At 38.8% G+C, this 26,761-nt stretch overlaps 1 protein-coding gene across 1 annotated transcript in view; it reads left to right on the top strand.

Annotated features, from left to right (window-relative positions):
• The window catches only part of LOC137278157 (small conductance calcium-activated potassium channel protein 2-like), a 243,980-nt gene that overhangs the window by 32,127 nt on the left and 185,092 nt on the right, over positions 1-26,761 (top strand). The window contains exon 2 of the mRNA XM_067810330.1: positions 12,153-12,248. Within this exon, the coding sequence (XP_067666431.1) occupies positions 12,153-12,248 (96 nt within the window). The remainder of the gene's footprint in view (positions 1-12,152; positions 12,249-26,761) is intronic.

Below are 26,761 nucleotides of genomic sequence, written 5' to 3'. Positions count from 1 at the left end.
GAGAGATGTGTTTCACTTCCGGAGCAGAACTCAAAAACGTTCAATATTTTTCTGCAAAACTTGGTAGATATATCAGTCAGAACCTGAAGTGGTGCATTTTGCTATGAGCAGGTTTTTGTGATTTATTATTTTCTCGTTTTCCATGGAAATGTTTCAGACATTGTCTCAAAAGTGAGAGGTGTGTTTCATTTCCAGAGCAGAACTCAAAAACCGTTCAATATTTTTCTGCAAAACTTGGTAGATATATCAGTCAGAAGCTGAAGTGGTGCCTTTGGTCTTTAAAGGTTTTTGTGATTTCTTATTTTTTGGTTTTTCCATGGAACATTTTGGTGTTAGTCTTATGGTGGGGTGGGCTTCGTTTCTGGAGCAGAACTCAAAAACCGTTCAATATGTTTCTGCAAAACTTAGTAGATATATCAATCAAAACCTTAGTCTGAAAAGTGAGAGGTGTGTTTCGTTTCCGGAGCAGAACTCAAAAACTCCTTAATATCTTTCAGCAACACATGGTAGATATGTAGGGCAGACCCCAAAGTGGTGCCTTTTGGTGTATACAGGTTTTTGTGATTAATTATTTTCCAAGGAAACGTTTCAGACTTAGTCTCAAAATGGAGGGATGGGCTTTGTTTCTGGAGCAGAACTCAAAAACTGTTCAATGTTTTTCTGCAAAAATTGGCAGATATGAGTGGCAGACCCCAAAGTAGTGCCTTTTGGTATATACCGATTTGTGTGATTTATTATTTTCTCGGTGTCTGACTTAGTCTCAAAATGGAGGGATGGGCTTCATTTCTGGAGCAGAACTCAAAAACCATTCAATATTTTTCTGCAAAACTTGGTAGATATATCATTTTGTAGATATTTATCAAATGTTAGGAAATCATTTTCAAATGTTGCTCTGTATGACGAATGTGGGAGATATCCATTATACGTGAACTCATATAAGAATTGTATTAGATATTGGTTGAAATTAATCTCCATGCATTCATATAGATATCCTCACCAATCGTACCTTATGATGAAACAATCCTGTAATAGAAAACGGTCTAATTGGGCAACTAATATAATGCAACTATTATTTACCTACGGGTTTGGCCATGTGTGGATGCAACAAGGGGTAGGGGATATTGATATGTTTTTAAATGCTTTTAAAGAAAAAGTGATTGACTGTGCCAGGCAAGATTGGCATTCTGAGCTATCTGATAAAGCGTCATTACAATTTTATTCCTTAATAAACCATTCACTTTCTCCAGAATTGTACATATACAATGTTAAAAATATTAAATATAGAAAAGCGCTTCTCCTATTTAGATGCTGTTTTAATCGATTAGGCATACAGCGTATTAGAAAAGGCTTAAGCGATTATCAAGATAATGATTTTATGTGCTCTGTCAACGGGTTCATATATGGTTGGTGCGTCGACTTCGGATCGGCTCATGGATAGGATGACTGGAGAATTAGTTCGGTATTAGATGAACATCACGTTGACGAAGACAAATGAAAATGTTGATGAACACGAAGGCATAGTTTAGTTGTTCAGACTTCTTTAGTTGGTTTCACAAGACATGACAAACAAGTATACATGAAAGAGGTGAGCGGACTTCCAGCTCAACCCCAGGGCCTTTCCTGCGAGCGGCATAATCCCGCTCGCAGTCGTCCCTACAAGGACAGTCGGAATGCTGGTCTCCACACTCACATCTAGATGTGAGCATACCTATATATACAGTTTTAACAACAATGGACAAGCAAAGATTCAACAATGGACAGATAGAGAAGCTAATAGCACTTCCTTCTACAGCTGATGTGATGACAGACACAGCCAAGGGGGATGACCAATAAAGGCCATAAATGTCATATACAGTAATTAATGGAAGTGACAAAGAGGAACAAGGTAGCTGACAAAACAATGTACACTGCGGTAGTGATAAAGATCAAGATTGCAGAATGATAATAATAACTAAATATCATATAGCCTGGCCACATAGTTTTTGGTCTGTAGAAATATTTGGACATGGCTGTCCTGAAGTAGACACTATAACAGCTCTCTTTGTAAAGTTACCGAAGATGAATGTCATATTATATATCATTGTCCTTTGTACAAAGATTTTCGTAAGGATGTTCCATACATTTCCACTCAAGGCAAAAATACTGATAATTTATAATCATTATTGATTTCTACTGATTGTGACCACTTGTTTAAGTTGGGAAAATATCTATATAATGTGTTTCGCATAAGAGGAGAATATCTTTGATACGCATGTTAGCAATTAATGTGTAAAACATGTAACGATGTATTATGGGTCATATGGCCTTGACTTCGGACTTAGTTTCAAAATGGAGGGATGGAGGGATTGCTCAAACCTCTTTTGAAAATGCCTCAATTTGATGCTAGTTATTACCGGAAGGTTTGAAATAGTTGCAGTTGATTCACTTCACACCCTGATATAGTCTTAATAAGGCTGGCTGTATTTTGATTGTAATTGTGACATCTGTGACAAGTTTAACACTGGAGAATACAATAAGGTTCAACTGAAGTATGGGCTTCACAACTGACCAGTAAGAACTGAATCAGGTTTTCAGGTGCTTGTGTCCACTGCCATTAGCTTTTTACTGATACTTCTTCACAATATGAGGGAAATTCATTTACAGTTGATATTAATAATGATATAGTATGTATAGTGTATGCATGCATTAGTATATATGTCTGCATGCATGCATGCTTGCAAGCACACACTTTGATGTAGATATTCTTACAGGCTTTCACTTATATGATTTCCATTGGCCAATTGCAAGAAAACACATGCAGTGTATTGCACTTGAACGTGAAGTACCTTGCCTTTGATTCAGAGTTACCTCCCCTAGACCACTGCATCTGGGCCCACTTGCACAAAGCAATCTTAGCGCTAAGATCGCTTTGTGCAATTCAGCCCTGGACAATATACCACATTTCGTAGAATGTGTGCAGTTTAGCATCATTGGAGAACACTACATTGAATTTGGTATTTGAATTCACAGAAGTATCAACAATGTTGAATACCATACCTCAGGGCTCTACACTTAAGATGAACGTTCAGCTTGAGTGAGTGAGTGAGTTTAGTTTTACGTCGCACTTAGCAATATTCCAGCTATATGGCGACGGTCTGTAAATAATCGAGTCTGGACCAGACAATCCAGTGATCAACAACATGAGCATCGATCTGCGCAATGGGGAACCGATGACATGTGTCAACCAAGTCAGCTAGTCTGACCACCCGATCCCGTTAGTCGCCTCTTACGACAAGCATAGTCACCTTTTATGGCAAGCATGGGTTGCTGAAGGCCTATTCTACCCCGGGACCTTCACGGGTCCGTTCAGCTTGAAGATAAATCAGCTGAATTTGTTACTAATACCTGGCCTGAAGTGACTGAAATATATGTCAGTATTGTGTTGTTTCCATACAATGTTTAGGGGTCCATTTAAACTGGAATGACATGATTTTCACTAAGAAGGTTCATGTTCTTTCTCAGGACAAAGTTTACCAACTACAATATAAACCTGAAGTGTGCTTCTCACAGTATGTTAGGTCATATCTTGTTTTTCCAGAGTAACAGCATTTGAGGTTCTTGTTTTGGAGGGACAGGTTTGACTTTTTGCTAGAAAGACCTCTTCCCAGATTTTCCTTTTCATTAGTAAGACCGCTTGCCAGGTTTTACTTTTCCAAACATTATATCAACATCAACATTCAAATGATACATGAGTGTTTGAAGTCAAAGAACATCAATTGGATTGACTGTTTAGTATTGCACAATAGTGACTGATCTGGATGTATGTGATATCCTGATTGTAACATCCAATATGGATGTTGGTAAGGCAGGTGTTGGTGTATCTGCCTGAAGTAGAGGATGTACCTGATATCCTGATTGAAACATCCAATATGGATGTTGGTAAGGCAGGTGTTGGTGTATCTGCCTGAAGTAGAGGATGTACCTGATATCCTGATTGTAACATCCAATATGGATGTTGGTAAGGCAGGTGTTGGTGTATCTGCCTGAAGTAGAGGATGTACCTGATATCCTGATTGTAACATCCAATATGGATGTTGGTAAGGCAGGTGTTGGTGTATCTGCCTGAAGTAGAGGATGTACCTGATATCCTGATTGTAACATCCAATATGGATGTTGGTAAGGCAGGTGTTGGTGTATCTGCCTGAAGTAGAGGATGTATCTGATATCCTGATTATAACAACCGAGATGGATGTTGGTAAGGCATCTGCCATATATAGAGGCACACAGTTCTTGATAATCTGGAAGCAGCTGCAACAGTTTCTGGTCTGGTGTGAAATTGCTCTTGAATTTCAGTGTCATTTGTTACAAAAGAAAACATGAAAACACAATAAATTTGTTTACAGGCTGATTCCCAAGTAGACAAGATTTTGGGTTCTCTTTCCTGTGTACCCTGCTGTGATGTTGCTGAAAGATTGCTTAAAGTGGCATGAAACCATACTCACACTGAATAGTTCAACAGTAGCAGGGGAGACGCATTCATCATGAAGCATGTTGGTTGCAGAATGCAGATAAATTGTTTTGTAGAAAACTTCCGGTTATACATTTATCAAAAAGCATCCTTTGCTGCCTGTTTCCAATCAAAATTGTTTTCCCCAGGCTTTTGCTCATCTGGTCCTCCTTGCCTGTGTACCTATTGATTTAGTTCAGCACAGCTTGGAGCAACAGAGAAATATTGTGAACCAAGGATTGATAAAAATTTAAGTATTAACAAATAAATCATAACATTGTATAATGACCACATTATTATGTGCCTTATGCGGATAGGTCATGGGGGTGTACAATATGGTGGAGGAAGTTCTTGGTCCTTCTTTGGTCAACACAGTTATTGTGACGTGGTGTAGGTGAAGAACTTTTCTACATGGCCAGTAGCATATATTTGAATGAAGATTTCTGTATTTGTATGAACAACTGCCCTCGTATGAAGGACGTCCTATGTAACTACTGCTGTTAGAGTTGTTCATGTAATATCCTTCATGCAGGACAGTATCTGTTTGAACTTTCATGAATTTTGCTCTTATGTGATTAACATACCATTCTTTGACTAGATCAATGATGATATATCCAGTGGGAATGTCATGAACATATTGTTGAAATGTTGGAGGCATCCACTGGAATGTCATCCAGTCTTAGTCACCAACCTTGGTGGAATCATCAGTGTGAAACATTCTTTACAGGTTGCATGTTATGGTTCATTGGGAAGATGATTTGGTAATGTTCAGTTTTTTTACAGAACTGAAAAAAATGTTATATTCTGGTATTCAGAATCTGGTTTCATGCTATTCCACTCAAAGTAAGTAGTTATAATTAGGACTTGGTATTGGTGTTCTAGTGTATTACAATACACCTCTCATACCATACAAACTGCATTGTTTTGGGTTGCCAAAGCAGTACATATATATTTTTTTCTGATTATCTGTATGATTTAAGGCTAAGTGTACACATACTTTCATTAACACTGAAAGTTTCTATTGTATTTCATAGATGAAACAGCATATGTTACAAACAATAAATGTGATGAAAAAGAAAATAGAATCCCTCTAAATCAAATTTGAGCTTTCTGTGATCAAAATCATAACATGTATTTATTTAAGATTTTAGTATGTAGAAAATAAGCTCTGCATGAATAATCACTGTTATTCACTACTCTGGTACCTGAGTCGCAATATATTTGAACACAAGCTATTTGCCAATACAGAGTCCTAGTTACAATGATCACAGGTTGAGCTGTCTACTATGAACCATGTACTTCCATGTTTTATCAGAGTTTATATGGCTTAATAGCTGCCAAGTGTACAGTCATGTCTACTTTATAATGCCCCTTGATTAACCAGCACCTGCACCATAGCAGTTGTAACAACTTCTGTCTTGCCTTTTCAGGTTAAGTCTTTCAACATGATTGTGTTTCTTCAGTGTGAGACCTGTGAATGTCTGGGGTAGAATAGGCCCTCAGCAGCCCATGCTTGCCATAAAAGGCGACTTTGCTGTCATAAGAGGGGATTGGGTGGTCAGACTCGTTGACTTGGTTGACACATGTTATCGGTTCCCAGTTGTGCAGGTCGATACTCCTGCTGTTGATCACTGGATTGTCTGGTCCAGACTCGATTATTTACAGACAACCACCATATAGCTGGAATATTGCTGAGTGCAATGTAAAACTAAACTTACTCTCTCACTCACACCTTCAATGTGACTAGATCTCACTTCAGTACTTTCTGATGACTATGCATTCAGTTACTGATATATAGTTAGTGACTCTAGAGTCATGTGTCATTGGACTTATGGTAAGATTTGGTTTGGCTTCAACATTCAGAAATTGGCAGCGCAACACAGAATTGTTCACTTCAAATCCTCTGCATCCATGGACACTTACTAAAACTGCTCCTTAGCTTCTACTAAAACCAGCTTAGTTTTATCAACTCCATTGTGAAAAGTATGAATCAAAATGTACTGAGGGATGCCTGGATTCTTGACTGGTTCGTACTGCCTTGGGGATTCCTGTATTCGGGCTTCTGGATTTTATTTCATTTTGACAATAGAACTTAAAGAAAGCAATTCTTCAAGTACTGAGGTAGGAATAAATCTCTGACGGGGATGTGACAATTTTCACTGATTCACTGGCAGCCATTGAGGCTATTGAGTGTACACTTAATGATACTGTTAACACAATTTTGAAACTAGAGACATTTTTTATAGCTGGATATATTTCTTATTGCACCTCATATCAGTTTGATTACACGATGCCATTTAGAAAGTGGTCAAATGCAACATATGTCATATTTGGGATTTCACTTTCTTAGTAAAGTACAAATTCTAGTACTTTTTTCGGTTGAGTCCCATCCGGGATTCGAACCCGCACCCTCAGAGTCAGGCACCTAATCGCCAGCACACAAAGTCAGCCGCCTAGCCTGCTCAGCCACCGCGACTTCCACAAAAATGAAAGTCGGACAACTGGTAGTCTAGATTGCGTACTTTGTGTACCCCTCTGATAAGTGTACATTGGCACGGCTCCCACGGCCGAAAGCTATGATTACACGATGCCATTTAGAAAGTGGTCAAATGCAACATATGTCATATTTGGGATTTCACTTTCTTAGTAAAGTACAAATTCTAGTACTTTTTTCGGTTGAGTCCCATCCGGGATTCGAACCCGCACCCTCAGAGTCAGGCACCTAATCGCCAGCACACAAAGTCAGCCGCCTAGCCTGCTCAGCCACCGCGACTTCCACAAAAATGAAAGTCGGACAACTGGTAGTCTAGATTGCGTACTTTGTGTACCCCTCTGATAAGTGTACATTGGCACGGCTCCCACGGCCGAAAGCTATGATTACACGATGCCATTTAGAAAGTGGTCAAATGCAACATATGTCATATTTGGGATTTCACTTTCTTTACTAAGAAAGTACTAGAATTTGTACTTTACTAAGAAAGTGAAATCCCAAATATCATATCAGTTTGCCAAACAGATTTGGAATAAGCCATTGTGATGACAGTCCATCCATAAAATGACAACAATTGTGGGTCATTGGATCTACTGAAAGATATGCAGAGACCCTATCCATGAAAAAGCATCAGTTCACCCTCTCAAGAAATGTAGTGTAAAGAAAACAGTTGTACATGATCACTTTGCAATGTCCTTGTTATTACAACATCAAACAACATCACAGAAGTGCTATACTTGATAAAATTGTGAAGTGAAGCTCCAGTGTACAATAAAATAAACTGGTTAGCAGAACAAATTTAAATGGTAATGGTAAGATTCTCTGGGATATTATCTCATCACTAGATTGTAAATTCATCTATAAACTGATTGGTAATGATGAGGGAATCTCATCTCTTGAAGCTGTTACTTCAAAATGGAACTCGGGGTTGGATGCACATATATCAGAAAATTTCCTGTCCCAATGTTTTAATATTATGCGAAATTGAGTGGAGGACAGCAAGACACATAATTCCCAATACAAACTCATCCATCATATCATACATACCATCATAATCATTTCTTTACAGAACAGGATTGATAGAGGATAACCTTTATACATGTTGCCAGTCAGAACGTGAAACACCAGAACATTTAATTTTTTCCTGTCACAAAGTTCAAACTATGATAAATGAATTTAAATCTTGGTATGAAATTAGAGCACACATAAAATTAGACTTAAATAAGAGTGATTTCCTTGAAAGTTGAATATTCTTGAAAAAACACTGTTTTCTAATAACTAAGCGGTAAATTCAACAAAAAAGGCTCAGTTTGGGCAATACTCATCCTCGATATCTCCAGGGTATACGTTCCGATAAGTCTCCACTATACCCTGGACGCATCTACGGCTCTGCCCGGTAAATTTATTACCTCCCTCTGCTGGCTCCGCCTTCTCACAGTAGCCAATCAGCTAGGCCGCCGTTATAACCGAGCTTGCCAGTGTCAACAAAGGTAGCGGTTGCAACTGCGAAGGTTTGCTCGCAGTGCGTTCCAGATTTTACGGAAATCATACAAACAAATTGACAGGTCCGAAACATACATATGCAAGAACGCCTTCTACCTCTGCCAGAGAACCTCTGCATGGTTTCTGTTGCCAAGTATAATCGGTTAGATAATTAAAAAAACGAAAGTGAGTTGTGATTGGTTCGCTCAACTTCCCAGCGTAGACACCTGACTGGATCAAAAGACAGTCAAGGGAGGTAATAAATTTATCTGGCAGAGTTGTAGATGCGTCCAGGGTATAGTGGAGACTTATCGGAACGTATACCCTGGAGATATCGAGGATGGGCAATACTATAGTAGGAGACAAGTTTTGAACACTGTACATATACCAATACAACCCTTGTCTGGAGCCCTGAGCAGGTATGAGACAAGTATTAAACAGGTTTGAGACTAGTATTTAGCAGGCATGAGACAAGTATTAAACTGGTTTGAGACTTGTATTTAGCATTTATGAGACAAGTATTAAACAGGTTTTAGACTAGTATTTAGTAGGTATTAGACATAATAAATGTACTACTTTACAATTGTTCAAGCATTTTTCATTTTGGGTGAGACCAATTTTATTTCTTGTGACAAGTTTTTGTCTTCAGAACACCTAAACACAAGAGGGACAAAAAATACAATAAAACGTCATCAGTGAAAGTAATAATTCCTTTTAAGTACTAAAAGTATTGTTCTTTTGGCAATTTTTGAAGTGTATATGGGGCAAAAAAATACCATTTAAAACATTTACATTTTGAGTTTACTTTTTTTGTCCAGCAAAATATTAGGATTTTATTTTTTGAGTGGGGAAAATTATTATTATTATTTTTTAATTATTATTATTATTTTGTTATTCTTGAAAAAATATGACAGGTAGATCTGTGAAACAAATAGAATTGGTCTGGCCTTATCCAATAAATATATAATTCAAAGTCATTGTTCAGTTTAAGAGATATTTTTTAAGGAGAAATGGAGCAGTATTATGAGTGATACCAGAATATAAACAGTGAAAAGGTCAACAGATAGTAGGTCATTTTAAAATGTTACAGAATATATACCCCAGTCAAAAAGTATGAGAACACTCTAAAATTTGATAGTCATATACATGTATATACTTTAACGTGGTGAGGTCATTTACTATCCTCCCGACATGTAATGCGGCAAGGTCTTTTATAAATTCACATTTGAAGTTATTCTTGTCATGTCAGCATTAGACTTACTTTCAATGTGTGAAATAGCTTTTAGTTTCGTTAATCCATTGAAGTCCACCAAAGGACATCATATTTCATTCATACTTGATTTTACTATGGTTTGATGAAATGTGATTTGTATGATCCAAGGTCACTGGAAGGAAAATTTGTTTTACAAGTTGACATAAAAACACCAAAAATGGAAACTGCAGTATGAACTGCTGTTTACTTATTGACCTGTAAGTTTGAAAACTGTACAATCTTGACAAAAATTGACAAAATTTGTTTTTCACAGACTGAAGTATTTGTAAATGATATGTTCAGAGATATATGTCTCTGTTGTCAGGATTGCACGTTCATGCATGTGAAAAAATATCAATCAGAAAATTAACATGCTGTAGACTGCCTTATTTCCGCGTCTTTAAATTTTTGCGAGTGATTCTCACTTAAACGTTTTGCACCTTCTTATTTTCATGAGGTGCTAGTTGACATATATATTGGAAAATATCTCAGATGTTTGCAAAGAAACTGATAACAAGGTCATTTTACTCCAGTTGATAAGACTTTAGCTATCTCCATGTGGCACTCTACTTACAGGTTTCCATTTGTGGTAATTTCTATGGATACTGAAGAATATTAATATACTTCCATAATTAAAATACTGACAAAATGTAATACAGTATAAATACCTGAGATATAGGCCTAATGGATACTTTACATGACTATGTTTTATCAAGCTAGATGCAGAATATAGATCAATAAAGCTTTCATTCACGTGGGAGCCATGAAAAAGATGAACATGTGATCTTGTTACAGAGGGTGTGTCTGACATGTGATTGAGCCATGTTAATCCAGATTAGCCTAGCAGTGACACGTGATTTAGCACTGACACCTGTATTGTTTTATGTTGTTGACTTATCTATTATCACATGTTTTTATTCTTGCGTAATAAAGTCTGATGCAAAGTCACAAATATTTGGCTGTTTACAGTATTTCTGTTTGTCTTAAGTTTTATGACGATGACCAGGCTGACAAAGATGGATCAATACTGAATCACTCTCATCTGAGTGTCATGTTTCAACTTTTGATTGGGCTTGAAAGTTGTTAGAATGATGTTAAAGTAGTATTGCTGAGACAAGTTCATAGTTTATTTGGGTATTGGTTGCAGAGACAATGAGCTCTATGCCAGGTTGCTCACATTGTAGACCCTTTCAGTGTCAGTAAAGTAAATGATTCCTTGTCAATATTACATGTATAAAAATATTAAATATATGGATCGCAGGTGTACACAAGGACAGTTGGCTTAAGTTGTGTAAACACTATCATGGAGGTTTGCATAGTGTTGATCTGACAATTGACAAAAGGTTACGGGAGACATTTTAAAATGAATATTGGTGTTTCACAACATGCAGACACCCAGTAGTTTTGTAGCGGAGTTTCCTATTTAGCTGTTTTGATGAATATTTATATTGATAACTGAAGATAAATGAGTAAGTTATTTTTATCCCCTGCTGCGGGTTTAATGTGAAGCAGTGTGTATAGTGTTAGGCTCCCTAAGTCCCTGCGTACATACGAATTGGAGTATCTTAAGAACCGTGGATTAAATTCCTTTCATATTTGGTACCTTGGCTCATCACAGTACAAGAAAGATCCCAGTTAGGTTTGGTTACCTTGACCTTCATTTCACAAGGGGACTTTAACATTTTACCCTTCTCAGCAAGATGTCGCAAGAACCATTCACTGGATTTTCTTCATATTCAGTACCAAGCATTATCTAGAGAATGTGCAAGGCTTGGTTGATTTTGGTGACACTTTAAAGATTTCAGCATACTAAACTGCATGTTGAGATTGTCAGCAAGATATCTGAAGAATGGCTTACAGGATTTTCTTTATAGACGTTCAAGACTCCCCTTGAATATTTTTTAAAAAGCAATTTCTTAATTACTACTTTCACATATTTCATATACTAAGACATTCATGTCAAGGTCAAAGTTTGTGTTGAAAATATTAGTGTGTTTGAACAACTACAGAGCCAGATATCAAGAGCGGTTGATTTGTCGAGTGATTGTTGACATTTAACTTCATCTTGAATTTTGACCTTCATTACTTTTTAAGTTTGATTTGATAATATGTGGCAGCAATGCTTGTTATGATTTTGTTACTTATGCTCTGCTTAATTATTGTTAATGATAGTATATATTCTTACATTCAGTGCACCAGTTTTTTGGTACATTTTTTAATTATGATGATGCAGAATGTTGATGTACAGAAACATCTGCCATTTGAATATTCTTGTATTTTGTTTGTACCTGTAAATGACCATCTGGATTGAGTGTTGCAAATATGTAAGATTATTTCAAGTAAACTCAAGTGAGTGAGTGAGTGAGTGAGTCCAGATTTATGCCTCATTCAGCAATTTATATTTATGCTATATGCTATATGTCATGTTTTGTTTATTTCAGGGAACGTTCTACTCCATTGCCATGAAATCCCTAATTTCCATATCAACTGTGATATTATTGGGTCTGATTCTCGCCTATCATGCACTTGAAATCCAGGTATGTGTTGTTCCATCAGTTATGATTTCTTGTACTCATGTAACATCAGTCATGACGTGATAAGCAGTCTTATTTTTTAAGGAAGGATGCTTCTTTAGAAGACAGTTCAATTCCTTGGAGGAACATGGCTTTGTAATGTGATGCAGTCAGTTAATCACCGGTAAGGGAGTTATGTTATGCTTCCAGTGTGATCACACTCCTCACACTTTTTTCTCAGGTACATGCTTATGACAAATATAAAACACTTCATACCTGATACACGTAAAGTAAGTGACTCTGACATGGAAAAAGAAGCTTGCTCAGTATAAACTGGTCATAGAAACTGTGTACTATAACATGTGTATCTGTAATTGGCATTTGACAAAATTTATTGCACTCATGTTTAGGATCTTGATATTATCACACTTTGGCTCTCAACTGTATATAAATAAAGCTACAATATGTTAATTTAGATTTCAGGATCATTTGGTTTATTCAAAAATCCAGGTACTTTTCAATTTAATTTGCGAAAAGAATGAATCTTTCACTAATTAGTGTATGCTACATTCACTTTAAGTTTGTTGCATCACAATTTGAAAATATCAGCTACATATAACTTGCAGGCTTTAAGTTGCACTGCTCTTAGTGTGTATTTTCCTAAACTGGATTCATGTCACCGATCCAGAAGGAGTTTCTATGTAACTTTTTTATAATTGTACTGTCTGGTACAGAGGCACAGTGGGTGTGCTGGCTAAAGCACCAGGTTAATGAAACAGTGATGTTGATTTATAGTGATCAAGCTCATCTGTGACCGGGTGTAAAATCTTGGAGTCAACTTGTGTGCAAACTCTTTCTGTGCTGACACAACCCCAAGTGTACAGTACAAAACCCTGTGCACTTAAAAGAACCTAAGAATCTGTTGTTATATGACCAAATGGTGCAAACACCTAGTTGTGGGTACAGCAACATGTTGTAAACTTGGACAAAGTACTGTGACCATGTGTCCCAGTCCACACAGCTGTAGCTGTGAAGTGGGTATCCCGCTTGGATGAGAGAGCCACAATGAACTTGGTACACCTAGTGGCAGCAAGAGTGTATGCTCCTTGGGGAGTTTAGACTGATAATATGATGTGATGTTGAGACTGACATCCAATGATTGAGGGAAACAAATACCAGTGCCCTGAGCAAGCACTAGATGCATGGATATGTGCTCTCTATAATAATAATAATGAGATGAGCTTGACCAGCCTGACTGTGCCAGGATCACCCGAACCCTCTCTGCTGCATTTCAATTTTTAATCTGTAAAAAATAATAATAAATGAAATTGATCTACTAAATGAAATTATCTCTTCAAAACTTCCTGCGGACTGTTCATTACATGAAGTAAATTGTTGTGTCTATGCTGCCGCTCGAACCTTCGAGGAACTTCACACAGTTTCCAAAGAAAAGTCCTCTAATACTAAAATCAATAAACCAAGAAAAAAATGGTTTCAAGTCAAATTAACAGAAACTAGGAAATATATTTCCTGGATAGAGCTGTGCCTGAAATTAAGATCATCAGGGAATCCCATGTCTAAACGACAAAAGGCAATTTGGAGAAAAATAAAATTACAGTACAAGACAACAAAAGAAAAGGTACTTCTCCAAATTGTCGATTCCCTTAAGGCAAAAATAAAAATTTGGACTGAAAGAAAGAAAAAATGGGAAAAGAGAAACAAATTTATCAAACAAAATAAACTTTTCAAAAATAATGAAAAGCAATTTTACAGGCAACTCAAGACAAGTGGTGTTGATGAGCATGATAAACGGCCTCCCATGGCTGCCAGTGAAAGGTTCTGGAAACAGTTGTGGTCTGTACCTGGCGACTGTAACCTGGAAGCACCATGGGTCAGTGATTATGACCATGCAATGCATGAGAAAGTAACTAGGTCATTTGTCTGTTACATCTCACCAGATTGCCTGAAGACTGTTATAAAGAAGTCCAAATCAAATACAGCTCCAGGGCCTGATGGCATTCGAAACCGGTATTGGAAACTGTTTCCCTGTGTCCAAGCACCACTCCTTCACTGTTTCAATTCTCTTGTGGATATAGGTGATGTTTCTCCATGGTTCTGCAAAGGTTGCACAATACTTCTCCCAAAAAAAGGAGACTTGACGGATCCCAAAAACTTCCACCCTATTACATGTCTAAATACTCAATATAAATTATTCACAGGGTGTTTGTCAAACCTCGTGTCATGTTACTGCTCTTCCAATGAGATAATTTACAGAGAGCAGAGGGGGGCGAGAAAGGGATGTTGGGGGTGCAGGGATCAACTTCTTGTACAGAAAATGATTTTGGAAGAAGCTAAAACATACCACCGCAACCTCTCCATGTGCTGGATAGACTACAAAAAGGCATACGACTCTGTCCCTCACGAATGGATTCTGAAGTCTCTTCAGTGTATTGACCTCCCTGAGCGACTACTTGATTTACTCAAGTCTTTAATGAGTTGCTGGTCGACTCAACTTGAGATGTACTCGCAAGGAGAGGTGCAGACATCGGAATCTATTCCAATCAGAAGGGGAATATTTCAGGGGGACTCCTTCAGTCCATTGCTCTTTTGTCTGTCTCTAAATCCTTTGAGTTTCCTGCTCAACGGGGAGGAAGGGTACCATCCCGGACCTCCTCAGCACAGATCCCCAACACCTCTCACTCATCTCCTCTATATGGATGACATCGAGCTCCTTGCCAAAGGAGAGACCAATTTGAAAGAACAGGTTCTCCTTGTCGAGTCCTTTTCTAATGATATTGGCATGACATTTGGACTCGACAAATGTAATACTCTTCATCTGAAACGTGGCAAGGTAACTAATGATGGATCGGTCAAGTTACAAGGGGGAGGAGTTATTGAGCATCTTGTGGAAGATCAGGCCTACACCTATCTTGGAATGCAAGTTTGAGACAAGCTCCAGAATGCCCAGATTCAAGATAAACTTCGGGCCGAGTATAAATCTCGTTTAAAGAAAATCTGGAGCTCAGAGCTAAATGCTCGAAACAAGGTCAAAGCCACCAATACTTTTGCTGTGCCAGTCCTCTCCTACTCCTTTGGAGTAGTTGATTGGACAAAACAAGACATCCAGAGTCTTGACCGCCTGACCAGAAGGATCATGTCTGATAACAGAGCACACCACCCTCGCTCCTCTCTTAATCGTTTATATATGCCAATCAATTCGGGAGGTCGGGGTTTGATTAATGTGGAAGCTCTTCATGACAGAATTTTATTGTGTACTTTTGCACATATTTATTTGTCAGATGATCCTCTGGTGATGCACGTCAAGATTCATGATGAAAGCAAGGAATTCCACAGCTACTTTAAGCGTGCCAAGGTTGTTGGACACAATTTGAAATTTGAATTTGATTTTGTTGATGGCGATGTACTGCTGGACGGTACAGTGATGGGAGTAAACCAGGTGAAGTCTTTCACCAAGTCTGCCCAGAGTCGGTCCTTTGTGGAGAAACTGTCTGAGAAGCCATTGCATCATGTGTATATGCAGTGTGTGGAACAGAACAGCAATCCAACCAACTCCTTCGCCTGGATGAAGTCGGCTGGTCTCAAATGTGAAACTGAGGGCTTCCTTTTTGCTGCTCAGGACCAGTCACTTCCCACTCGCAATCGCCAGAATGTGATTCTTAAAGAAAACATCAATATGAAATGTCGTCTTTGCAATGAATTTACAGAGACTGTCCAACACCTTGTTAGTGGATGCCCTTCCTTGGCACAAACAGCATATCTTAAAAGACATGATGGCATGGCTCGCTGCTTTTATTATCGTCTCCGCCATGCCTGTGGCTTTGACTCCGAGGTCCATCCATGGTACGACCCTGAGCATGTCCAGGGCGTCCTGGAAAATGCCAGCTACAAACTTCTCTGGAATAGGCCAATATACAGCCTGAGACGAATTCCAGCCAACAAACCTGATCTTGTCCTTTTTGATAAAGCCAATGAAATTATTTATATCATTGAATTTTCTGTCCCTTTTGACAGCAATGTGATTGGCAAGATTCAGGAAAAGCATGATAAATATGCGGACCTCGCCTTTGAAATGTCTCGCTTACATCCCAAGTACACTGTCGTCAGACTCCCCATTGTTCTCGGTGCCCTTGGTTTGGTACCTCCTGATCTCTTGGCGCAGATGAGGAGAGTGCCTGGGTTCTCCACCGGGAGCACAGCCCTTCTGACAATCTGGGTAATGCAGAAGGCTGCAGTGTTGGGGAGCCTTCATATTCTCCGAAAAGTTCTTGGTGGGTTCGACTAGGCAGTGTTTCCTGGGAGAAGTCCCATTCGCTGTCTGGGCTGCATGTAGAGGGGGCGAGGGCCCTGAGCTGAAGATGAGCTTGACCAGCCTGACTGTGCCAGGATCACCCGAACCCTCTCTGCTGCATTTCAATTTTTAATCTGTAAAACATAATAATAATAATAAGCTAAAACATACCACCGCAACCTCTCCATGTGCTGGATAGACTACAAAAAGGCATATGACTCTGTCCCTCACGAATGGATTCTGAAGTCTCTTCAGTGTATTGACCTCCCTGAGCGACTACTTGATTTACTCAAGTCTTTAATGAGTTGCTGGTCGACTCAGCTTGAGATGTACTCGCAAGGAGAGGTGCAGACTTCGGAATCTATTCCAATCAGAAGGGGAATTTTCCAGGGGGACTGCTTTAGTTCTTTGCTTTTTTGTCTGTCTCTAAATCCTTTGAGTTTCCTGCTCAATAGGGAGGAAGGTTACCATCCCGGGCCTCCTCAGCACAGATCCCCAACACCTCTCACTCATCTCCTCTACATGGATGACATCGAGGTCCTTGCCAAAGGAGATACCAATTTGAAAGAACAGGTTCTCCTTGTCGAGTCCTTCTCTGATGATATTGGCATGACTTTTGGACTCGACAAATGTAATACTCTTCATTTGAAACATGGCAAGGTAACTAATGATGGATCGGTCAAGTTACAAGGGGGAGGAGTTATTGAGCATCTCGTTGAAGATCAGGCCTACACCTATCTTGGAATGCTAGTTCAAGACAAACTCCAGAATGCCCAGATTCAAGATAAACTTCGGGCCGAGTATAAATCTCATTTAAAGAAAATCTGGAGCTCAGAGTTAAATGCTCGAAACAAGGTCAAAGCCACCAATACTTTTGCTGTGCCAGTCCTCTCCTATTCCTTTGGAGTAGTTGATTGGACAAAACAAGACATCCAGGGTCTTGACACAATCTGAAATTTGAAGTTGATTTTGTTGATGGCGATGTACTGCTGGACAGTACAGTGATGGGAGTAAACCAGGTGAAGTCCTTTACCAAATCTGCCCAGAGTCTGTCCTTTGTGGAGAAGCTGTCTGAGAAGCCATTGCATCATGTTTACATGCAGTGTGTGGAACAGAACAGCAGTCCAACTGACTCCTTCGCCTGGATGAAGTCGGCTGATCTCAAATGTGAAACTGAGGACTTCCTTTTTGCTGCTCAGGACCAGTCACTTCCAGTGATTGAAATAATTTTTCAACTCAACCTGACAGGTGGGCTTGTGGCCCATAAATGTTGCCTGCCCATCTTGAAAGTTGCCTGCCCACCTTTTTAACTTACCTTTTCGCAATAACTTACAAAAACGCTGCCATTTTGTAACACGTACAAACGAGTAAGTAACACTCTCTTCGATTGGTTCTTATTGAACCATGTGACTATAGATATCAAATCATAAGGTAGCTTACTAAACCAGCCAGTTTAAGTGTCCTATTGATATTCACTGGCTGAAGAGTTGTCCATGTATTATACTCGTATATACTCTAATATACTCTTAGCTTTCATTCATCTTTCTTAAATCAAAATATGACATGACAATTAGAATGGAATGGTCGTCCTGAGAGCGAACTGAAAGTAGGTCAACCTTAACAATTTCAGCCAGACAGGCGGGCTGGTGGAGAAAATTTCCAGCAAGCCCAACTCAAAATTTGCTGGCCACGGGCAGTTGGGCTGACCGTTATTTCGATCACTGGTCACTTTCCACTTGCAATCGTCAAAATGTAATTTTTAATCAAAATGTTAACATGAAAAGTCGTCTTTGCAATGAAGTTACAGAGACTGTCCAACACCTTGTCAGTGGATGCCCTTCCTTGGCACAAACAGCATATCTTAAAAGACATGATGGCATGGCTCGCTGCTTTTACTATCGTCTCTGCCATGCCTGTGGCTTTGACCCTGAGGTCCATCCATGGTACGACCCTGAACATGTCCAGGGCGTCCTGGAAAATGATGCTTTCAAACTTCTCTGGAATAGGCCAATATACAGCCTGAGACGAATTCCAGCCAACAAGTCTGATCTTGTCCTTTTTGATAAAGCCAATGAAATTATTTATATCATAGAATTTTCTGTCCCTTTTGACAGCAACGTGATTGGCAAGATTCAGGAAAAGTATGATAAATATGCGGACCTCGCCTTTGAAATGTCTCGCTTACATCCCAAGTACACTGTTGTCAGGCTCCCCATTGTTCTTGGTGCCCTTGGTTTGGTACCTCCTGATCTCTTGGCGCAGATGAGGAGAGTGCCCAGGTTCTCCACTGGGAGCACAGCCCTTCTGACAATCTGGGTAATGCAGAAGGCTGCAGTGTTTGGGAGCCTCCATATCCTCCGAAAGTTCTTGGTGGGTTCGACTAGGCAGTGTTTCCTGGGAGAAGTCCCATTCGCTGTCTGGGCTACGTGTAGAGGGGGTGAGGGCCCTGAGCTGATGATGAGTCTGTTGGTCTTGCAGTGGTGTATCTCCATTTCTACAGTGGATCCAGATCAAGAACCCTCACAGAGCAGCAAATGTAATAGATATGTATAATGACCACTTCTTTTCATTTTAATGTGAGAGTTATGATTGAAGTTGACAATTATCAAATGTCAGCACAACTGCCAATTGTAGGATATCAGAAGTATCCAAGCAATGACCCTCAAGAGAAATTGAGGTTTGAAAAAGGGGATGTTTGAATCATGGAATATGTGTTCTCCAAAAGGATAGTGATGTCATTCATCTTTTAACTGAGCCTTTAGATGTAGAAGTTAGGGGGATTAAAGACAGAACAACAACAACAACCTAAAAGACTGAAATAGGAAACACTAGCTTGTAAAGAAGGTGTGACATGTTGTTTTATGTTTACATTCTACAATATGTGAAAATAAATTTTGTTTTCGTTTTTTTAAATTTTGCATAAGTGTAGAATTGCAATCTCTACCCAGGAGGATTTGAGCTGACATTTAGATATACATGTACCACTCTCCATTATATAACATGAATGGATAGATATCATATCACTCATTCATAAACTTTGAAAGGTAACTGGAGATCTGTATTTAGACTTTCAATAATGAAATAAGGCTGGTTGTTAAATTTCTGGTACTAGGGAATATAGAATATGACAAGTGTTTCTAGAGCAGAACTAATCAGTCTTTCATTATTTTCTGAAACACTTCATCAGACAAGAACAAAAGATGTGCCTGATTTTTACAGACTTTGCATTTTGCACTGTTGAGTTTTTGTTCATATTTTTATTTCATTTGTACTGACAAATTTCAGAATATTTACATGAATTTTTTGTTATCCCCCTGGCATGTAATGCAGGGAGATATAGTGGACACTGTCCGTCCGTCAGTCATCATTTTGTTTCTGGAGCAGAACTCAGAAACCGTTGAATATTTTTAGACCAAATTTGATAGATATAATAATCTCAGCCTATGGTTGTGCCTTTTGCTATATGCAGATTTTTTACATTTATATTTTTTATCCCCCGGCATGTAATGCAGTGGGATATAGTCGACGCCTCGTCTGTCTATCCATCCGTTCGTAATCATTTTGTTTCTGGAGCAGAACTCAGAAACTGTTCAATATTTTCAGACCAAACTTGATAGATTTAGTAATCTCAGCCTATGGTTGTGCCTTTTGCTATTTACGGATTTTTGGCATTTAGATTTTTTTGGTTTTTCCATGGAGCATTTTGGTGTTAGTCTTATGGTGGGGTGGGCTTCGTTTCAAAATCCGTTCAATATTTTTCTGCAAAACTTGGTAGATATATCAATCAGAACCTAAAGTGATGCCTTTTGCTATGTACAGGTTTTTGTGCTTTATTATTTTCTTGGTTTCCATGGAAACGTTTCAGACAAAGTCTCAAAAGTGAGATGTGTGTTTCATTTCCGGAGCAGAACTCAAAAGCCGTTCGATATTTTTCTGCAAAACTTGGTAGATATATCAGTCAGAAGCTGAAGTGGTGCCTTTTGCTATTTACAGGATCTTGTGATTTATTATTTTCTTGGTTTTCATGGAAACGTTTCGGACATAGTCTGAAAATGGAGGGATGTGCTTCGTTTCCGGAGCAGAACTCAAAAACCATTCAGTATTTTTTTGCCAAACTTGGTAGATATATCAATCAGAACATGTAGTGGTGCCTTTTGGTATTTACACGGTTTTGTGATTTATTATTTTCTCGGTTTCCATGGAAACGTTTTTGACTTACTCTCCAAATGGAATGATGGGTTTCGTTTCCGGAGCAGAACTCAAAATCTGTTCAATATTTTTCTGCAAAACTTGATAGATATAGTTTTTTGTGATGTATCATTTTCTTGGTGTCCATGGAAACATTTTGGACTTAGTTTCAAAAGTGAGAGGTGTGTTTGGTTTCCGGAGCAGAACTCTAAAACTTCATAAATATCTGTCTGTAAAACTTGGTAGATATGTGTGTCAGACCCCAGAGTGGTGCCTTTTGCTATTTACAGGTTTTTGTGATTTATCATTTTCTCGGTTTCCATGGAAACATTTCGGACTTACTCTCCGAATGGAGGGATGGGCTTCGTTTCAGGAGCAGAACTCAAAAACTGTTCAATATTTTTCTGCAAAACTTGGTAGATATATCAGTCGGAACCTAGAGTGGTGCCTTGTGCTATTTCCAGGTTTTAGTGATTTATCATTTTCTCAGTTTCCATGGAAACGTTTTTGACTTACTCTCAAACGTGAAAGGCGTGTTTCGTTTCCGGAGCAGAACTCAAAGACTTCTTAATACCTGTCAGTGTAACTTGGTAGATATGTGTGGCAGACCCCAAAGTGGTGCCTTTTGCTATTTACAGGTTTTTATGATGTATTATTTTCTTGATTCCATGAACTTGTTGCTGACTTTGTTTCCAGAGCACAGCTGGAAAACCATTTCATATCTTTCAAAAGATCTTGGCACATATACGTGACAGATCTTGAAATGGTGACTTTTTCTGATTATAGATATATAGCATTTATATTTTTCATGAATTCAATGGAAACAATTCAGACTTGGTCTAAAAACACAATAAGTAACTGTCGGATGATTTGTCCTTTCAAATATGTGGGGGCCGGGGGGATATGTCATCTTCTGCTGATTCTTGTTTTTGTTTTTGCATGGAACATTTTGGTGTTAGTTTATGGTGGGGTGGGCTTTGTTTCCGGAGCAGAACTCAAAAAGTGTCCAATATTTTTCTGTAAAACTTGGTAGATATATCAATCAGAACCTAAAATGGTGCCTTTTGCTATGTACAGGTTTTTGTGATTTATTATTTTCTTTGTTTCCATGGAAACGTTTCAGACTTGTCTCAAAATGGAGGGATGTGCTTCGTTTCTGGAGCAGAACTCAAAAACCGTTTAATATTTTTCTACCAAACTTGGTAGGTATATCAATCGGAATCTAAAGTGGTGCCTTTTGCTATGTACAGGTTTCTGTGATTTATCATTTTCATACTTTTCTTGGAAACGTTTCGGACTTTGTCTCAAAAGTGAGAGGTGTGTTTCCTTTCTGGAGCACATCTCAAAAACTTTGCAATATCTGTCAGCAAAATATGTTGCGGCCGGGGGAATATGTCATTTTCTGATGACTCTTGTTTCTTTTATCTAATGTATAAACACATGGATGTAATACAAAGGTAGTGATAGGCATAAATTCTCAAAATCATAAAACAAGCACAAAAACTAAAGCTAAGAAATTATTAGCTGACTAAAACCCCTTTTGCATCAGCTGGTTTGTATTTTCTCTCCAAAAGTATATAATGGTTGTGAGAAAATTTCTAGGGATAATAACCTTTGAACAGTATGGCCATAACGGACAGGTTCAAACATGGAGACATGACTTGTTGGACTCAAGTCTTGCCAAGGAGCAAAACAATATTATTCTGCTTCCATCACATGTGGAGAAACTGAGCAACCTCATAAGAGTAGAGTTCATTTGAGAAAGGTGAGGAAGGCTGAGAGTTCACCAATAGTTACAGTATTGTAAGGGATAACAATCATTATCAATATATGCAGAAAATGTCATTTGCATAGGGTCATAAACTGGCATTTTAAAACCTCCTCTGAAAGTAAATGACTGGTCAGCATTCTGGGAGCCAGCAGCATTCTCTCCCTCAGGACAGACATGTTAGCCTCACTCCGCATTGAACACTCAACAAAAACTGTGATGCTAATAATGAACAAAGTCAGTTTTTCACTCACATGTCGGGTTTTTATCTGTTGTACCTTCAATTTTCTTAACTGCTGCCACCAAATGTACGGGATAACAAGGCGTCGGCCTGCACACAAAAGACTTATTCATGACAACTGGACAAGACAGAAGACAAGATGAGACTGATGCACACATGTAGCACAGATGCCCCGCTTACAGTAATCTCCTCTGATTGGCTCACCGTGTCACGTGTGATGCACGGGTATCGCACTAATTAAAGGGACCGTCCGTCTCATATTTACATCTCACATTATCCAATGCTTGTCGTTGATTTTTTATGTGACTACATTCTTCACCTGAAAAATTCAGCACAATGTGAGGAAACAGTGTGAAATTATGTTCAATATCACTCTCTGGTATTGAGATGTACATGTGCTGATACTGTATAGGTTGTTCAGCTCGACCTGAGCTACTCTACATAATGCAGGCCTACCATACAAATGGTGAACAAATCATCAAAACTGAACTCATATACACCAAAACTGAACTCATATACACCAAAACAGAACAAAAATCACCAGAAACTGCCACAGTATCCTCTAACACCAAAACAACCCCCCTGTAATGGAAAACTAATCGTTTGAAATGGAAACAAAACTCACGTATCAGCTACAACAGAGCATTCAAAAACTGCAACCATAACATCCTGAAGGGAATAAATATCATATAAACGATGGCGGCCAGGGGAGACGAACAGGCTGTTCACCAGGAGCCTAATCTTGAATTTACTTTTCTTATTTTACTCTTTTAAACATTACATATGAAAGGTTTTTGGTTAGTCTTAAGCAAATGTGGTTAATTAATACCAAGCGATGTAAATGTCTCCAAAAAATCATCTGCTTCACTAAAACACAGACAGGTTACATAACTCTCTCCAGTGGACTGTAGCGAAATGCTGTGATGTCATGTGAGCAAAGATTTTCATTTGGTTGTATATAACATGTGTAAGCAACTCCTCAATTTGCATATTGCTTGATGTAAATAAAGACATGCCAAATCAATGCGCCAGTTGCTCCCAGGTGTTGGGTGATGGTGCCAGCATGCACAGATTTCTACTGAACCCCTCAGTTCATGCTAAATGTTGTTTATGAGTGCAAAGTGAGTGAGTGAGTGAGTGAGTGAGTGAGTGAGTGAGTTTAGTTTTACGTCGCACTTAGCAATATTCCAGCTATATGGCGACGGTCTGTAAATAATCGAGTCTGGACCAGACAATCCAGTGATCAACAACATGAGCATCGATCTGCGCAATGGGGAACCGATGACATGTGTCAACCAAGTCAGCGAGTCTGACCACTCGATCCCGTTAGTCGCCTCTTACGACAAGCATAGTCACCCTTTATGGCAAGCATGGGTTGCTGAAGGCCTATTCTACCCCGGGACCTTCACGGGTCGAGTGCAAAGTGAACATTGTGGAAGCCTGTAGAATTAAATCGTGTTCGACACCTATCTCGCTTCCAAGATAGAAGATGCTATTTAGATTTGTTTTCATTGAATTAAAAAAGTCAAAACTACTTACTAGTTGTAGTAAATGATTGATGACCAAAAGGATTTTGCATGACACAATTTGTAACACAACAATTTCTTCCTCAGAAGGAAGGTTGTGGTCGAAGTGACAATATTATAAGTAGTATTATATTGACACCAACCTCGCTTTCAAGAGTGAAATTGTTATGTTATAAGCAATGTCGTACAAAATCCTATTGTCCATCAATCAAATAATATTTTACTACCAGTAGAAAATAGTGGAGGTTTTGTAACTCAAAACTGTCCTAATTAGCATTTATTCTTAGACTGGCAGACAGGATGCTGCCATTATTTAGAATTGTGGTGTCACAGTCTAAAGTCAGTTTGAGAATCAATTTGATTTATGGTTTGTTTTCATCAATTTAGAAGATCAAAACTGACAAGATTGAATGGCAGTAGATTGTAAAAACGTAAAGCTTTCGTTTTTCAAAACAGTTGCCATGATTGTAGGTTAGACAAATCTGTAAACAAGAAAATTTGCCTCTGGAAATGTACATGAATACTACAGTAAACAACACAGGTATACCTTATGTCACTGAGGTGTGCCTATTTGATTGCTGGTGTTGCTGGTACTGCTCATGCTTCAGGTACTGCTGGTGTTGCTGGTACTGCTGATGATGCAGGTGCTGCTGGTGTTGCTGTTACTACTCATGCTTCAGGTGCTGCTGGTACTGCTGGTTTTGCTGGTACTGTTCATGCTTCAGGTCAGGTACTGCTGGTTTTGCTGGTACTGTTCATGCTTCAGGTGTTGCTGGTACTGCTCATGCTTCAGGTGTTGCTGGTACTGCTCATGCTTCAGCTACTGCTGGTTTTGCTGGTACTGTTCATGCTTCAGGTCAGGTACTGCTGATTTTGCTGGTACTGTTCATGCTTCAGGTGTTGCTGGTACTGCTCATGCTTCAGGTGTTGCTGGTACTGCTCATGCTTCAGCTACTGCTGGTTTTGCTGGTGCTACTCATGCTTCAGGTACTGCTGGTTTTGCTGGTACTGTTCATGCTTCAGGTGTCACTAGTACTGCTCATGCTTCAGGTGTTGCTGGTGTTCTTGGTACTGCTCATGCTTCAGGTATTGCTGGTACTTCTGGTACTGCTGGTATTGCTAGTGTTGCTGGTAGTGCTCATGCTTCAGGTGGCACTTGTACTGCTCATGCCTCAGGTACTGCTGGTTTTGCTGGTACTATTCATGCTTCAGGTACTGCTGGTACTGCTCATGCTTCATTTACTTCTGGTATTGCTGGTTTGCTCATGCTTCAGGTACTCTTGGTGTTGCTGGTACTGCTTATGCTTCAGGTGTTGCTGGTACTTCTGGTACTGCTGGTATTGCGACTGTTGCTGGTACTGTTTGTGCTTCAGGTGGTAATGCTGTTATGGTGAAAGTGAAATAGAATCATCTGCTACTCTCAGAATAATGGGGGTGGGGGGTGGTATCAATATGGACTTCGTCTGTGCATACCTATCTTTTCCAGAGCACATCTTTAAACCCATTCAGTATTTCTTCACCAAACTTGGCACATAAATAGGTCTGGTGGTGGTCTGGTGCTGTTTGGTACTTGTGGAATTCTGAATGAAATATTTTTGGTGTTTCCATGGCAACAAGTTTGACTTTGACTCAAATTGGTGGTAATGTCTTTCTCTGGAGCAGAACTTTATTACCGTTCACTGTTTCTTCACCAAACTTACCACATAGATAGGTCTGTATTGATGCCTTTTGGAAGTTTTCTAAATAAGATAAATTTCTGCATTTCCATGGCAACAAGTGTGACTGTGACTGAATTTGGTGGTAGTGTTCTTTTCCAGAGGAGCAGAAATGTAAAACTTTTCAATATGTTTTCTCAAAATTTCATAGATACGCATATCTAGTAGTGAACTGCTGCCTTTTGGTAGTGAAAATATTTCTTTGTGTTTCCATTGGCAAGAAGGTTGGCTTCAACAGAAGTTGGTGGTGTTGCTCCTTTATGGAGCAGAACTTACAAATCTTTCAATACTCTCCTTCCACTTTTTTGTATACACCCCAGAACATTTGTCATAATCATAGTCATAAACTTGTAGACATATTCATGAAGAGTATTTTGCCATTGTGGGGGATATTGATGACTGTGTCTTCTTGTGTTTCTTGTTTTAAAGATTTTTGTCCTCAGAAAACAGAAAGGCAGGAGGGGGAAAAAATCAAATTAAAAAAATCACCAGTCAAAGAAATATTTCTTTTCAATAAGTATTTTACTGTGGACAATATTTGAAGAGTAAATCAAAATTGGTCTGGCCTTATCATTCACAAGGTGACTCTGACAGAATGGTTAGCATGTACCGGTGATTTTTACCTGTTTCACATTACAAGAAACAACTATATATTTAGGGCATCAAGTTTCTCACTTATATTTGAAGTTTCTATTTAATTAAGCATCACTCTTCAAAGCTGAATACCAAGAAATTTTTAACGTAACTGTAGAGTATGCAGATGATGTATTTTACTGTGCTGCAAAGTGTC

The sequence above is a fragment of the Haliotis asinina genome, chromosome 3 (genome assembly GCF_037392515.1).
Source record: "Haliotis asinina isolate JCU_RB_2024 chromosome 3, JCU_Hal_asi_v2, whole genome shotgun sequence".
Taxonomy (NCBI): domain Eukaryota; kingdom Metazoa; phylum Mollusca; class Gastropoda; order Lepetellida; family Haliotidae; genus Haliotis; species Haliotis asinina.
Note: the sequence above shows the minus strand (reverse complement) of the source record. Positions and strands in the feature narration are given on the sequence as shown.